Raw genomic sequence first — 16,494 nt, 5'->3', positions numbered from 1 at the left:
ATTAGTTTATTTTTTAAACATGTTCGTGTCATCCAGAGTGACTCAGGCATTCATCTTAACATAGCTTGGTGGGACAATCACATTTTCACTTAGTCGGGGATTCAAACCAGCAACCTTTCTGTTACTGGCCCAACCTCTTAACCACTAGGCTACCTGCCGCCCATACATATTTTCTATGTGAGCACTCTCATGGTCCTGTACAGATGGAGTAGAAAGGAGGTGTGTATAGATAACTACAAAATGCTGTGTTCATCTGCTAGGAAACACCAACAAAGTGGCCTTGTGTCAGAGCAGCAGGTAAAGTAGATGGAAATCAGGAGGCTGACTGATGGCTCTGTTGTTCCACCTGCAGGTGATCCTAGCCTCGGGCTACTACGCTGCCTTCCGGGTCACCCTGGTGGCTAAAGACCTGGAGGGGGCCTACGACGGAGCTATCCACATCACAACAGACTACCAGGTATACCTGTCAACTGGCCCGTTGAAGTGCTACTGTCACTAAGTCCTGCTATTTGAGTTGCTACGGCAACTATATATGTTTTTTAGTTTTGTGAAATTGTTCTATTTGGCCAAGGCTCACTTGAAATAGAGATGTCAATCTCAACGTAACTTCTCTGGTTAAATAAAGGACACACACACATAAACGAAAATCAATACATAAAATGCATTCGTTTGTTCATTGCTCCTGTGTGATGTTTAAGAATTGTTAGTGATTTTCATTCCTCTTCTGTAAACAGATATTAACGATACCAGTGAAAGCAGTCGTTGCAGTGGGCACGTTGACCAGCTATCCCAAACATATTGTCCTCCCGCCATCTTTTCCGGTTAGACTAACTATATATTACTTGTCGTAGATTGCTATATTGTTTTGAGTGTATCAAAAAAGAAAATGTATTTTGCCTCTATAATATTATCTATGTGTTTTCTGTCCCTCCCAGGGTAAAGTAGTGCAGCAGAGTCTAAGCATGGTGAGCTCGTTCTCTCAGAAGGTGACCCTGCAGCAGATCCACTCTCTGACTGAGGACTCACGTTTCTACTACAGGAGACTGAAGAACAACCGGGACGAGCTGGAACCCAAACGCAAGTCGAAGGTCGCCAAGATTTATTTTGACGCCAGCTTGCAGTGTGGCGACCACTGTTATGTGGGAGTACCGTTTGTTCTGAAATGTGAGTATTTTTGGCGTTATTCTTTAATGGTTTCTGGTTAGTTTGCGCTGTACTTAGCAAACTTGTTCTTAATAATTAAAACATCTTGAACTTCTTTCAGCTGAGAGCAGACCGCCTGGGCTGTCAATGCAGGAGGATATGTGGGATGTGGATGTAGATTTGTATCAAATGCTCCGTCGGCGATGGAAAGCGCTGAAGGATAGTTCAGGACACATGGCGGAGGCGGTGTTTGAGGCCAACGCTGACCTCCAGAAGAACATTGAGACCAGAGTGTCAGCTCAGCTGAAGTGGCCTTCTATCATGAACTCTTCCCAGCAGGTCCTGTTCCCTCTCACCAGCCTCACCAGCTCATCGGTGAGGCGGATTCATTAACATCTGTTCTATGAGAAGATCTCAATTGCATACTCCTCACGTCCTCTCAAAACCCATTGGATGAGAAAGCCAAACCTCCTCTAATGGGTTTTGAGGAGGGGACAGGGCGCGAGGAGTATGCAATTGAGATCTTTCCTATGTCTAGCTTAGAATACTATACTGAACAAAAATATAAACGCAACATGCAACAATTTCAATGATTTTACTGAGTTTATAGTTCATATAAGGAAATCAGTCAATAGATTTTTTTTTAAATTGGGCAATAATCTATGGATTTCACGTAACTGGACAACTGAGGAGCCAGGCTCAGCCAATCAATACGTTTTCCCCACAGAAGGGCTTTATTACAGACAGAAATACTCATCAGTTTCATCAGCTGTCCGGGTGGCTGGTCTCAGACGATCCCACAGGTGTGGAAGCCAAATGTGGAGGTCCTGGGCTAGCATGGTTACATGTGGTTTGTGGTTGCAAGGCCGTTTTGACATACTGGCAAATTCTGGCGGCTTATGGTAGAGAAATTAACATTCAATTATCTGGCAACAGCTCTGCTGGACATTCCTGCAGTCAAGATGCTAATTGCGCACTCCCTCAACTTGAGACATCTGTGGAATTGCGTTGTGTGACAAAACTGCACATTTGACTGTCCCCCGCACAAGGTGCACCTGTGTAATGATCATTCTGTTTAATGAGCTTCTTGATCTGACACCTGTCAGGTGGATGGATTATCTTGGCAAAGGAGAAATGATTACTAATAGAACATTTCTGGGATCTTTTATTTCAGCTCATGAAACATTGTACCAGCACTTTACATGTTGCGTTTAGATTTTTGTTCAGGATAGATTGGCAGGCCCAGGGGGGTTCCCTGACCATGTGGCCAGAGCAACTCTAAACTAAGGCTATAACTAGAGCCAAGAGTTTTCCTGGTCAAGTCACACAGTCAGGAACAACTCGGGGTCCTGTACATGCTACTGTATTGAGCCTTCTGTTCTAACCAGCAGTCTTCTGTTGCCAGGAGATAGAGGTTGTCTTGGAGAACCCAGCTGACGTTCCTGTCTATGTCCAAGTCCTGCCGTTAGCCCTCTATCCCAACCTCCCGGCCGTCACCCACAAACTGGCACAAATGTGAGTAGCCTTCAATATGCACTTGTAGTTTGCTAATAGTCATTTTGTCTGTCACCCCTTTTGGCAAGATGTTTCATGTCACACTGATGGGGTTTCTCCACCATAGAGTTAGAATGAATAGAAAATAATTCTAGAAGGTTTTCTATGGTCTTAACTTATTATTCTTTCATGCCAGGTTTTCCCTGGAGCGGCTCCCACACTTCAACCCCGACACAATGGAGTTCCAGGTACACAGAAACCACGTGAGTTTACTTTGCTCTGTCTTTTATTCCTGTGTTGTGCCAGTTGATCAAATACAATCATTTCGCAATGAATGTTTGAGACTTGACTCTCTCCTTCCCCTTTGCAGACGCCCGTGGCCAGAGGCAGCGCAGGCTTTGCCGAGGGCTCGACGACACAACCCTACGTTTACAACCTAATGCTGCAGCCAGAGGAAGTGAGGTCGCTACGTGTGAAATTCTCCCCCGTCAGCAACCACACTGTTTCCTCTCTGCTTATGCTCAGGCATGTTACCCTATAGCCTGTAGGACTTAACCAAATGTCCTCTTACATAAGTCTCTTGTTTGTGTCCCAAATGGCATCCTGTTCCCTATATTGTGCACTACTTTTGACCAGCGTCTCTGGCGGTTGTGGTCAAATGTAGTTCACTATATAGGGGATAGTGTGCCATTTTAATGTACAGTGTTTATTTATTTTTGATTTTATTTAACTAGGCAAGTCAGTTAAGAACAAATTCTTATTTACCATGACGGCCTAGGAACAGTACCTTGCTCAGGGGCAGAACGACAGATTTTTACCGTGGCAGCTCAAGGATTCGATCTAACAAACTTTCGGTTACTGGCCCAACACTCTAACCACTAGGTGCCGTTTATGCTAACTGCTTGAGGTCAGGATCACTCTGAAGTTCCGGCAAGCTCTGATGTTGCTTCTTAAAATCTGCACCTCTTTGAGGGCAGGGTGCTGATTTGAGACGTTGAGCTATGAATATCTCCGTTGGACTGAGGAGGACGGGCAGAAGAGCAATATATTCTCCCAGTTGCTGTAGCAGCTACAGGGTTACAGAGAGAAGTCAGCAGTCAGACCATACAGTGGGGCAAAAAAGTATTTAGTCAGCCACCAATTGTGCAAGTTCTCCCACTTAAAAAAAAAATGAGAGAGGCCTGTAATTTTCATCATAGGTACACTTCAACTATGACAGACAAAACGAGAAAAAAAAATCCAGAAAATCACATTGTAGGATTTTTAATGAATTTATCTGCAAATTATGGTGGAAAATAAGTATTTGGTCAATAACAAAAGTTTATCTCAATACTTTGTTATATACCCTTTGTTGGCAATGACAGAGGTCAAACGTTTTCTGTAAGTCTTCACAAGGGTTTTCACACACTGTTGCTGGTATTTTGGCCCATTCCTCCATGCAGATCTCCTCTAGAGCAGTGATGTTTTGGGGTTGTTGCTGGGCAACACGGACTTTCAACTCCCTCCAAAGATTTTCTATGGGGTTGATCTGGAGACTGGCTAGGCCACTCCAGGACCTTGAAATGCTTCTTACGAAGCCACTCCTTCGTTGCCCGGGCGGTGTGTTTGGGATCATTGTCATGCTGAAAGACCCAGCCACGTTTCATCTTCAATGCCCTTGCTGATGGAAGGAGGTTTTCACTCAAAATCTCACGATACATGGCCCCATTCATTCTTTCCTTTACACGGATCAGTCGTCCTGGTCCCTTTGCAGAAAAACAGCCCCAAAGCATGATGTTTCCACCCCCATGCGTCACAGTAGGTATGGTGTTCTTTGGATGCAACTCAGCATTCTTTGTCCTCCAAACACGACGAGTTGAGTTTTTACCAAAAAGTTATATTTTGGTTTCATCTGACCATATGACATTCTCCCCATCTTCTTCTGGATCATCCAAATGCTCTCTAGCAAACTTCAGACGGGCCTGGACATGTACTGGCTTAAGCAGGGGGACACGTCTGGCACTGCAGGATTTGAGTCCCTGGCGGCGTAGTGTGTTACTGATGGTAGGCTTTGTTACTTTGGTCCCAGCTCTCTGCAGGTCATTCACTAGGTCCCCCCCATGTGGTTCTGGGATTTTTGCTCACCGTTCTTGTGATCATTTTGACCCCACTGGGTGAGATCTTGCATGGAGCCCCTGATCGAGGGAGATTATCAGTGGTCTTGTATGTCTTCCATTTCCTAATAATTGCTCCCACAGTTGATTTCTTCAAACCAAGCTGCTTACCTATTGCAGATTCAGTCTTCCCAGCCTGGTGCAGGTCTACAATTTTGTTTCTGGTGTCCTTTGACAGCTCTTTGGTCTTGGCCATAGTGGAGTTTGGAGTGTGACTGTTTGAGGTTGTGGACAGGTGTCTTTTATACTGATAACAAGTTCAAACAGGTGCCATTAATACAGGTAATGAGTGGAGGACAGAGGAGCCTCTTAAAGAAGAAGTTACAGGTCTGTGAGAGCCAGAAATCTTGCTTGTTTGTAGGTGACCAAATACTTATTTTCCACCATAATTTGCAAATAAATTCATTAAAAATCCTACAATGTGATTTTCTGGATTTTTCTTTTCTCATTTTGTCTGTCATAGTTGAAGTGTACCTATGATGAAAATTACAGGCCTCTCATCTTTTTAGGTGGGAGAACATGCACAATTGGTGGCTGACTAAATACTTTTTTGCCCCACTGTATATCTTTTACAGCCTTTGACTGTTTTTTAAACTTTCTCGATAAATTCATTTGTCGACTTGGCCATATTGGTGGTTGTGTGGATGAATGAATTGCAATTTGAATCATATCGTTTGTGTGAATAAAATCTAAACGGCTGTTTATTGTTCTACTGATTGTTAAGTGTATGTCTCTCTGTCTCTACAGGAACAACCTAACGGTGATGGAGTTCCTGGTGGTGCAGGGTCAGGGCAGCTATGAAAGGCTGAAGGTAGGGGGCAAGGCCCCGGGACCAGGGGGGTTCCTCAGGTTCAAGATGACTGAGTCTCTACTGAAGGACTGCACAGACAGTGAGTGGTCTAGAATCAAGTTTGTTGTAGATCCCTGCATGCACAGACAGTGAGTGGTCTAGAATCCAGTTTGTTGTAGATCCCTGCATGCACAGACAGTGAGTGGTCTAGAATCCAGTTTGTTGTAGATCCCTCCATGCACTGACAGTGAGTGGTCTAGAATTTAGTTTGTTATAGATGTCCTGCATCCACAGACAGGAAACCATTACTAATAGGTGGGTTGAACTTTGAGAATAGTCTTGCAGAGCCCTTTTGATAGTTTGTTTATGCTTGTGTATTTGTGTAAATTATATATTTGATATCTAGACACACAACCCTCTGCAGCTAAAAATAGATATGAATGAAAGAGGAAGTTGTCAGAGGTATGTGACTAATTAACTTTGTGAACCTTGTTTCAGAAATGAAGTCGAAGGAGCCGAACGTCACTCTGAGAAAATCCTTTAAGTTAGAGAACACTGGACAGCTGGAAATTAACATTCAATCCACTGAAATAAACGGACGTCTCTGTGAGGGATTCGGCTTTAAAGTCCTTAATTGCCAAGAGTTTTCACTAAAACCCAATGCTTCGAAAGAAATCGTCATATTGTAAGTAAACCTATAGCTAGCTGTTAAAAGATAGATAAATATCCCATGAATCACTACAATTGTTTTGTGCTTGCTTTGTTTAATCACTAGTACCTCCAATGACCAACGTTGATATGTCTCTTCATCTCTCTCAGGTTCACGCCGGACTTCACAGCCTCCAGGGTGATCCGGGAGTTAAAGTTCATCACCACCGGAGGCTCTTACTTTGTGTTCTCCCTCAACGCCTCTCTGCCCTACCACATGCTGGCCGCCTGTGCTGCTGTCCTCCCCAGACCCAACTGGGAGCTGGAGCTCTATGTCATCATCTCTGTCATCATGAGGTGAGAGGAGGAGCCTCACAAATAGAACACATTATAATTCTATGGGCGGAACCCCACCTAGACCGTGTGTTCCCTAGATTAGTTCAGCGGCCCAGTATCCAGAACTAGGCTCATAGGTTGCACCCCATATATCATGAATTATCTTGGCATATCAGCCTTTCTACATGTTCAAAATACATTTATTTAGCTACATTTCTTGGACAGATATTTCCCCTGTATCTAAGGCTGTAAGGATAACTAACGTTGCCTCTATCTGTTGTGCCCAGCTCTATGTTTCTTCTGGTGATTGTAGCGGCCTATCTGGAGGCCCTGGGGATCTGGGAGCCGTTCAAGAGACGCATGTGTTTCGAAACATCCAGCACCTCCATGGAGACAGGGAGGCCCTTTGACCTCAGGGAAATAGTACGACTTCAAAGCGATGCACAGTGAGTTTGTTTTCTGAATGTAAATTTGTGTAAACTTTCTGACATATGTTGACGTTAGTATCTGAAATGGTTTGATCAGAGATGTTTAGTATGTAAATATTATTTTATTCTATAATTACTAACTTCTCAGTATTTTGTCTCCCAGTATGAATGGGTACGGTGGAGAAGCCAACCACAACTCCCTGCGAGGGATGCCAGGCTCTGCCTCCAGGGCTGCTAGCAGGAACACCAGAGGAGGCCACAACCGAGGCCCCACACAACCCCCGATCCCCCCCTCCCAGCCAGGCTCCAAAGTCTCTGACAGCACCCCCTCCTCTGGCCAACAGGCCAGCCGCAAGGCCCGGAGCCCCAAGCAGCCACAGCCAGCTCCAGAGAACCAGCAGCACCCCTCACAGGCTGGTCCTTCAGCCCCAGGAAGAAATCCCCTAGATGGGCCACGCCGGCACAGCTCGGAGGACTCGGACTATGTGAGCCTGGTGGAGACCATGGATAAAGACCTGGACAGACCAGAGTCTGCTGAGGAGGGGGGGAATCAGGATGCAGTTCATGGCAAAGGTACCTACCTGGGTATTAGTATTAACCCTGAGAAACATATGCTTTTGTGTTGAATTTGGATGGCCCTTAAAATGTGATTACCTGCTTATTTAACAACTGACTCATTCAGCGGTACACAGTACGAACACTCCTATTATTGACAGGGTTTTATTCAGTTCACTCAGTATACACAGTGTAATGAATCTGTCATCTTCTTCCCTCCTTCCAGCCAGTGCAGCCAAAGGGAAAGTGCAGCAGACTAAAGCCAAGACCCCGAAGAAGAAGGAAGAGAGGGAGAAGAGGAACAAGGGAAGAGCTCAGGGAGGAGAGGAACTGAGGGAGGACAACGATGACAGTTCCTCCACCACCACAGAGAACTCCAACCCAGACATAATGGAGGACAACAAAGGGAAGAAGAAATATGATACTCCTGAAGCTCACTCAAAGTCCAAGAACAAGAAGCCAGCAGCCATTACAAAGGAGAAGAGCCAAATGGATGCAAAGTCTAGGTGGGGTTTAGTTTATTTTTATTTAACCAGGTAAGACCCATTTGAGGTTAAAAACTTATTTTGCGAGGCTGACCTGGCAAGAAGGAAAAACAGGGCAATAGCAACGTGTACGTTATATTACCCAAAAAATACAAAATACACACAAGACAAAGTGTCAGAAGTTACAGATACAGTTGAAGATTAGAAAACAACTGCAGCTATCACAAACCGTGTCGTCGATCAGAGTCTTAAGTTTGGTTCCTCTTTGGTTATTCCGGCTTGTACTCATTTTTCTCAATGACCTCGATACAAAATTCTAATTCTGACATGCTCAGCTCTTAGTAAGTTCTGTACATCTTTGGGTTCTGTAGCCCAGGAGTAATCTGACTTGTGTGAAAAAGAGGGACAGCACTCACAAATAAAGCATTCCTTTTGTATTGTTCAGACGTGATTGAGCTTCCAGACATTGACCACTTTATTCCATGTTGTTTTTCCACAGCTCACTGGAGCTTCCATACGTTACCCCACTGGAAAACAAGCGCAAGAGCTTCAATTCCAAGAACGTGGTGGTGCAGCAGGCCCTGGCCAGCAGCTCAACAACAACTACCATAACAAGACCCATACCTCCTAAACCAAGAGGTCAGTTACTACCTTTCCAGCTAACTGACCTTTTGACCTTTCTGTTTTCTCACATTGACATGGCAAATGTCTTGTTTGGGTTCTACCTGCCTTTTTTCTGCTGACTTGGGCGACACCTTTTCAGGACTATGTAGGGTTATGTTTGAGTCTAGTAAGTGGCCCTCTCGTTCCCTCCTCTCAAACCCCAGTGCCTCGTGTGAAGCTGGAAGACTTCCGCCCCTCTCTCCTGGCTAAGTTCCTGTTCAACGAACCAGTGGTGCAGGAGCTGGGGAACAGCAGCGGCTCAGAGGGGGAGAAGGACATCTCTCCTCCCCCGGAGTGGGACTGTGTACCCCTCCACATAGCACACAATGGTGAGTTACGTAGTGCACTACCACAACCCCCTCATACCTGCTCCAAACCTGGTTCCCCACCTCTTCTAGCATATTAACTCTTTTTAACTTCCTGAATCAAGCATGTATCAATCCAGTCTTTCAAATTAAAACAAACCAATTGAGTATTGTGATAAAGGCAGCCATATGACATGCATCTCCCCGTTTCCTCTCAGCTGTGGACAGTCTCCAGCAGATCTCCCTGCAGACCATGAACGCTGATCCCTTCCTGAAGAGACCCATTGAAACCCCTCCCTCATCTGATCCCTTCCTGAAGAGACCCATTGAAACACCTCCCTCATCTGATCCCTTCCTGAAGAGACCCATCGGAACCCCTCCCCCCCCCTCGTCTGATCCCTTCCTGAAGAGAACCATCGGAACCCCTCCCCCTCCCTCGTCTGATCCCTTCCTGAAGAGAACCATCGGAACCCCTCCCCCTCCCTCGTCTGGCTTCTCTCTGTATGACTCCTATAGCGGCATGGTCAACACTGCTACCAGGTGAACAAACCTACAACAACAGAGACCTGCACAGCTCTTCCATCTTAAACTGATCTAGAAGTCATACAACTATCTGTGTAGTTAACTGTGCCAGAGTGACATGAAACATACACAACCTAAGGGGTGATGAAAAGAAGAATGCAAAAAGAATAACCCCAAAATATATGTAGATCAAGATAAAAATGTAATCTACATCCAAGAGTGGTTATTTCTAAATACCAAAGTCTTCTTTGTTTCTGTGTGTTTTCCAGCGAGGTGGGTCTGATGTCTACTGCATCAGGCATAAAGAACAAGCTGACCAAGTCGGTCTCCGTACCTGGTCAGAACGGGAACCCTACCTTCGCTGCTGTGGCGGCTGGATTCGACAAAAGCCCAGGTCAGTCAGATGTCCGGTCTCTGACCACTTCTTCCCTCATGTCCCAAATGGACCCCTCGCCCCTACACTCCAGCCCCTACACCCTAGACTCTAGCCCCTACACCCTCAGCATCTGTGTAAAATTGAGATGATCGGAGGTGTCTAAGCAATATGGCCATCTAGCCAATCAAAATCTAATTTTATTTGTCACATGCTTTGTCAACAACAGGTGAGGACTAACAGTGAAATGCTTACTTATGGGCCCTTCCCACAACGCAGAGAGAAATAATAGAAACATAAAACGCGTAATAATAAATACACAATGAGTAACATTAACGTGGCAGTATACACATGGTACCAGTACCGAGTCCATGTGCAGGGGTACAAGGTAATTGAGGTAGATATGTACATATAACTAGGAATAAAGTAACCGATAATAAACGGTAGCAGCAGCGTATGTGATTAGTATAAGTTAGTGCAAAAAGGTTAAATGCAGATCGTATGGGTAACTATTTAGCAGTCTTGTGGCTTGGAGGTAGACGCTGTTCAGGGTCCTGTTGGTTCCAGACTTGGTGCATCGGTACTGCTTGCTGTGCGGTAGCAGGGAGAACAGTCTATGACTTGGGTGGGTGGAGTAAGTTTTTCTCTGACACTGCCTGGTATAGAGGTCCAGGATGACAGGGAGCTCGGCCCCAGTGATGTACTGGGTCGTACACACTACCCTCTGTAGTGCCTTGCGGTCGGATGCCGTGCAGGTGCCATACCAAGCGGTGATGCAGCCAGTCAAGATGCTCTTAATGGTGCAGTTGTATAACCTTTTGAGGATCTGAGGGCCCATGCCAAATCTTTTCAGCCTTCTGAGGGGGAAGAGGCGTAGGCGTGCCCTCTTCTCGACTGTGTTGGTGCGTGTGGACCATGGTAGTTCTTTAGTGATGTGGAATTTGACATTTCAAAGCCAACAAGACGAGTACTGAACAGCAAAATCATTAGCCTATGTCAATGTACTATCCCCCATAGTAGAGAAGTTGACATTCTATTGGTCAGGTTGTTGAGAAAGAAATGGCCTATTCCATACAGACTCTGTGACAGTTGTGGGACGAGAGAACCCAAATTCATACAAAACACTGTTGCCAAAAGGGCACCGCACATGTGAGAAGAAAATACATGTTAGAAATATAGAGAGGAGATCTTATGGATTACTCTGATGCAAGGTAAGACATGCCTCATATCTATTAAAACATTCAGGTTTCAAACAATGAAGTATATGTTTTCAAAATGCATACTGCCTTCAGCTCCTTGCAAAGTGGTGTGTGACACGCTGATGGAGCCTGCCTTCCGTTGCCGTTTGAGATGCTGCAGCATCTGACAGATTTTCCTCTCAAAGGCTCTGTATCTGTATAATGTAGGCGTGTGACAAATAAGATGCATAACAAATATACCGTAACACACGGCAATTGAATTCCACAAAATTATGCAAATTAACCTATAGACTGATAAGCATGACCAGTCAAATGTATTTAGGCTAAAAAGCATTATTTCGCAATGGGATTTTTTTCTTCTTGACACCAGTTTTATCTATAGGCATTAAAAAAAAATTACAGACATAAAAATGGTATCCGTGAGTTAATTTGGGGGGAAGTAGAGAAAGGGCCTCCTTTCCAAAATCTTGAAGTGTCCCTTTAATATTAGAGATTGCGCACCAGCTGTTGTTAACAAAGAGACACGCTCCTCCAAGGTGGAGTTCTTACCATATCGCATCTACCTATCCAGTCCTTTCAGGGGGAAGGGGTTTGGCTAGGGGGTTGATATGGGAGTGAATGAAGAAGCTCAATGTGTCCACTCCTGTAGCTGTTGTGCTAACCTGCGGTTCTCTCCTCCGGCCACCAGGGTGCAGTGCAGCAAAGGCGGCTGTGGGGAGCAGAGACAGAGATGTCCTCCAACACCTCTCCTCTGTAGAGAGTGATGGATCAGACAGCTCGGGGTTGTGGAGCCCTGTAGGGAACGGCAGGAGACCCAGCCTCAACTCTGTCAACTCCTTCTCAGCCTTCGGACCCAGCAACACCTTCAACCTGTCTGGAGGTAAGCAGTTAGAAAAAGCAGCCAGAATAGCTTGTGAAATGCATGAATATGTCTAACTGGGACACAATAACACCTGCACTCTGTACACTCTCTTTCGAGATAAGATCTCATGGAACAATGTGTTGTGATCTGTTACATGGTGTAGGTCCCTGAGTCTTTCATGGACATGTGACCGTCCAGGAAAAACATGGCCCTGGACGAAGCTGTTAAATTAACTACATTGAGTGTACAAAACATTAGGAACTTTCCATGACATAGACTGACCAGGTGAAAGCTATGATCCCTTATTGATGTCACCTGTTAAATCCACTTCAGTCAGTGTAGATGAAGGGGAGGAGACTGGTTAAGGAAGGGATTTTTAAGCCTGGAGACAATTAGGACATGGATTGCTGCATTCAGAGAGTGAAGGGACAAGACAAAAGTTTCACAGTATTCACTACTTGTATTTTTTTTAAATTATGTTCTTACAGCCTGATTTTAAAATTCATTCAATGGAGATTTTTTGGTCACTGGCCTACACACAATTCCAGATAGTCAGCGGAATTACAAAAGTCACAATAAGTTGCATGGACTCACTCTGTGTGCAATAATGGTGTTTAACATTTTTCAATGACTACCTCATCTCTGTACCCCACACAATTATCTGCAAGGTCCGTCAGTCGGGCAGTGAATTGAATATCCCTTTGCGCATGTTGAAGTTATTAATTACACTGGATGCTGTATCAATACACCCAGTCACTACAAACATACAGGTGTCCTTCCTAACTCAGTTGCCGAAGAGGAAGGAAACCCCTCAGGGATTTCACCATGATGCCAATGGTGACTTTAAACAGTTACAGAGTTTAATGGCTGTGATAGGAGAAAACTGAGGATGGATCAACATTGTAGTTACTCCACAATATTAACCTAATTGAAAAGAAGGAAGCCTGTACAGAATAAAAAATATTCCAAAACATTTGGCAAAGCAATTAACTTTTTGTCCTGAATACAAAGTGTTATTTTTAGGGGCAAATCCAAACACATTACCGAGTACCACCATTTTCAAGCATTGTGGCGGCTGCATCGTGTTATGGGTATGCTTGTAATTTTTAAGGACTGGAGTTTTTCAATATAATTTTTTTTACATAATGGAGGTAAGCACAGGCGATATCCTAAAGGAAAACCAGACACTGGGAGATTAATTCACCTTTCAGCAGGACAATAACCTTAACCACAAGGACACATCTACACTGGAATTGCTTACCAAGAAGACAGTGAATGTTCCTGAGTGGCCGAGTTACAATTTTTACTTAAATCTGCTTGGAAATCTATCACAAGTATTGAAAATGGTTGTCTAGCAATGATCAACAACCACTTTGACAGAGCTTGAATAATTTAACAGAATAATAGACAAATATTGTACAATTCAGGTGTGCAATGCTCTTAGAGACGTACCCAGGAAGACTCACAGCTGTAATTGCTGCCTAACGTGATTCTAACTTGTATTGACTCAGGGGTGTGACTAAGTATGCATTTTCAGTATATTTGCAAACATTTCTACAAACATTGTCATTATGGGGTAGTGTGTGTAGATGGGTAAGAAAGAAAATATATTTGATTAATTTTTTAATTCAGGCTGTAACACAAAATGTGGAATACGTCAAGGGGTATGAATAGTTTCTGAAGGCACTGTAAGTGCCTTTTCAACAGGGTATGGTAGTAGGTACCCGGACACCGGTTTGAGTGTGTCAAGAACTGCAACGTTGCTGTTTCTTTTCACACTCAACAGTTCCCCTGTGTGTATCAAGAATGGTACACCACCCAAAGGACATCCAGCTAACTTGACACAACTGTGGGAAGCATTGTATTCAACATGGGCCAGCACCCCTGTGGAACGCTTTCAACACCATGTAGTCCATGCCCCGACGAATTAAGGCTCTTCAGAAGGCAAAAGGGGGTGCAACTCAATATTAGGAAGGTGTTCCTAATGTTTTGTACACTCACTGTATATGGAAAGCAGTTGACGTTTGACTGTGCTGTGTAGTGTTCAGTGGGATGACCTCGGGGAGGAGTGCTATGGAGCCCCAGCAGAGTTGGCCTGAGTTCAGACATACCACCCCGTCCGTCTGGCCAAACGAGTCCCTGCAGCCTCTACAGCCCTGGCCCATCCAGCCCAGCTCCAGCTCCCCTGCTACCCCCACCACGGTAAGACCTCTTTCACTGCTCCATACTTATGTAAAATGGCCTGCGTCTCTCCTGACACCCTACAGTATTCCCCATGTAGTGCACTACTTTTGACCAGAGCCACATTGGAATACGAAAGTATCTATAGTGTAGGGTGGCTGTCAGGAGAGACTCAGGCAATTTCCCAGGTGAAACAGGGTATGATTTGGGACGTTTACATGGGCACCAGAAATGTCTTCAGTGTTGGAGTCACACTTCATTTAGTTGAAGGCCTAGTGAAAACAGAAAATCACATTTTTGATTGATGTTTCCACATTGAGGTTGGAATAATACTGTGAAATTGTGAAGATTATGTTAATGTGCTTTTTTTGTGTAAAGCTGTTTGAAAAGAAGGCCTGAAATTTCAGCCTGTTTTGGTAGGAGGGAGTTTTTGCCTTCCATGGTGACATCGCCATGTGGTAAATTAGTTAATATACCAATAAGAAAGAGTTCTAAACCTCTCTGCCAATAACAACTTATTTTACAATTTCCCCTCCCTACTCAGACCACTCCCAGACAGTCACAGCTAAATTCTTCCTTGAGAAATTGCTCTTTGCTAAGAAGATATTTTGTCTTTTTGACCATTTTAATTTAAAACAATCACTGTATGTTTAATTGTTACCCAGAAATGATTTGATATTGAGATAAAACCGTCTGCATTGGACCTTTTTTTAACGTCTGTTCCACAAAGACATCAGACTGTACTAGTAGTCCAGGTCCCTAACGGTCAGCCTCTCTCTCCTCTCTCATCCAGTCCATCCTGGGCAGCAGTAGCATGTGGGGCTCCAGCCCTCCATTCAGCCCCTCCATCTGGTCCACCAGCCCCCCCTCTGACTCCCCCCTACACTCCTTCTCTGCTTCCTCTGCCTCCCCCCTGACCGATCTGATGGGTAGCACTGACAGTGGAACCCAGCTCCCGGCCCCAACAAAGCCCTCCCCCACGCAGCTGAGCCCCTCCTACAACCCCTGGAGCATGTGGAGGCCCACCTTCAGTAGACGAAGCTCGGAGCCCTGGCCCAACCAATCGGACAGCAGCACCGGCTGAAGGGGATGTCACCGCGGTCTCCTCCCACTGATAGACTGAGAAGAAGAAGAATGCATTTTCCCCGGTTTTGAATTTCACCAAATTCATATTATAATGTACACATTGGATTTCTAAGCAAATTATGTCCTCAGAATGTGTCTGTTTCTATGACGACTTGGCAAACTTATCAACAAAACAATATTAGTAGAAGATTCATCAAAGAAGAATCCTTATCAGACTGACATAATATGGTTAAATGCGGCTGCTTTTTTCAATACATCCTCGGTAATGTTTTTGATAGCAGTGACGGACCTAAATGCAATCAGGAAAAACCTGAGAAATAATATTCTGTTCATTATTTAGTACTGCTGTTTTGGCATTACAGTAGAGTTACTTATTGGAATCAAGCACAGTGTTTAAGCCTTATCATCGCTCCATTAGAGATTATTATTATTTAAGGGTTACAATCAGTTAAGACTGGCAGTAAAGGGATTTTTTTGGTGAAAATGGTCATTTTCATGACTGCTGTGTCAAGTCAATGCCAGTGGCATCAGAAGACCACGACTTTACGTTTCAATGCCATTGCAACACATTTTATTTGTCAAACAACTCACAACATTCATGGCCAATATTGGCGAGAGATGCTTTTTAAGTTATTTTAATGACCACGCTAAGTTTTAAAGTCTGTTAAAAGAGAGGGTTTTCATTTCCTTTTTTAACAGTTTGAAAAATGTTGGTGGATACAAAGCTTCCCCTCTTTCTGACATGTTGGAAATGTGGGACATTTGTCACAGCTTCCATATAAAACATATGAGACAGTTATCATGGTGTAAAATGTGATTTATTTGGTATTATGTATGCCTTTTAATCATTTTTAACTCCTGTTATCTAATCAATGCTACTTCTTGAGTCAATAGCTGAGGGCGTCAGGTAGCCTAGCGGTTAAGAGCGTTCGGCCAGTAATCCCCAAGCCGACTACGTGAAAAATCTGTCTGCACCCTTGAGCAAGGCACTTAACCCTAATTTGCTCCTGTAAATCAATTTAAGAGCGTCTGCTAAATGACTAAAATGTAAATGTCTAACCTCCCTTCCTCTGCTCCTCCCTCTTCCAAGCTCACCTTTTTGAGTTGTTTCATCTCTGCTCCACTAGGTGGCAGCACAGCTCTAGAATAGAATAATAATATACTACAGAATAGACAGGTTGTATTGAATGCAGCTTGTATCTGGTGGCGGTCGGTGCCTGATCAAGGTTGTAATCATTAGTTCAAACAGTTGCTAATAGAGTTTCTATTGG

General features: G+C 44.2%; 1 protein-coding gene across 2 annotated transcripts in view; it reads left to right on the top strand.

Moving 5' to 3' along the window:
• The window catches only part of LOC139532562 (transmembrane protein 131-like), a 36,399-nt gene extending 20,377 nt beyond the window's left edge, over window positions 1–16,022 (top strand). Inside the window, exons 16-35 of one of the 2 annotated variants that reach the window (XM_071330339.1) lie at window positions 353–457; window positions 735–821; window positions 936–1,164; window positions 1,265–1,482; window positions 2,549–2,658; window positions 2,834–2,900; window positions 3,008–3,162; window positions 5,538–5,680; window positions 6,079–6,265; window positions 6,400–6,585; window positions 6,852–7,010; window positions 7,156–7,565; window positions 7,774–8,053; window positions 8,532–8,671; window positions 8,860–9,024; window positions 9,219–9,540; window positions 9,792–9,916; window positions 11,783–11,974; window positions 13,998–14,158; window positions 14,931–16,022. In XM_071330339.1, coding sequence (XP_071186440.1) covers window positions 353–457; window positions 735–821; window positions 936–1,164; window positions 1,265–1,482; window positions 2,549–2,658; window positions 2,834–2,900; window positions 3,008–3,162; window positions 5,538–5,680; window positions 6,079–6,265; window positions 6,400–6,585; window positions 6,852–7,010; window positions 7,156–7,565; window positions 7,774–8,053; window positions 8,532–8,671; window positions 8,860–9,024; window positions 9,219–9,540; window positions 9,792–9,916; window positions 11,783–11,974; window positions 13,998–14,158; window positions 14,931–15,221 — 3,732 coding nt within the window. In that variant the 3' untranslated portion in view covers window positions 15,222–16,022. Of the gene's footprint in view, window positions 1–352; window positions 458–734; window positions 822–935; window positions 1,165–1,264; window positions 1,519–2,548; window positions 2,659–2,833; window positions 2,901–3,007; window positions 3,163–5,537; window positions 5,681–6,078; window positions 6,266–6,399; window positions 6,586–6,851; window positions 7,011–7,155; window positions 7,566–7,773; window positions 8,054–8,531; window positions 8,672–8,859; window positions 9,025–9,218; window positions 9,541–9,791; window positions 9,917–11,782; window positions 11,975–13,997; window positions 14,159–14,930 lie in introns of both variants that reach the window. The other variant, XM_071330337.1, reaches the window with a different exon arrangement.
• Window positions 16,023–16,494: the final 472 nt, after the last annotated feature.

This window comes from Salvelinus alpinus, chromosome 10 (assembly GCF_045679555.1).
Source record: "Salvelinus alpinus chromosome 10, SLU_Salpinus.1, whole genome shotgun sequence".
Lineage (NCBI taxonomy): Eukaryota > Metazoa > Chordata > Actinopteri > Salmoniformes > Salmonidae > Salvelinus > Salvelinus alpinus.
The sequence above is the reverse complement of the archived record's forward strand: the minus strand, read 5'-3'. Positions and strand labels throughout refer to the sequence as shown.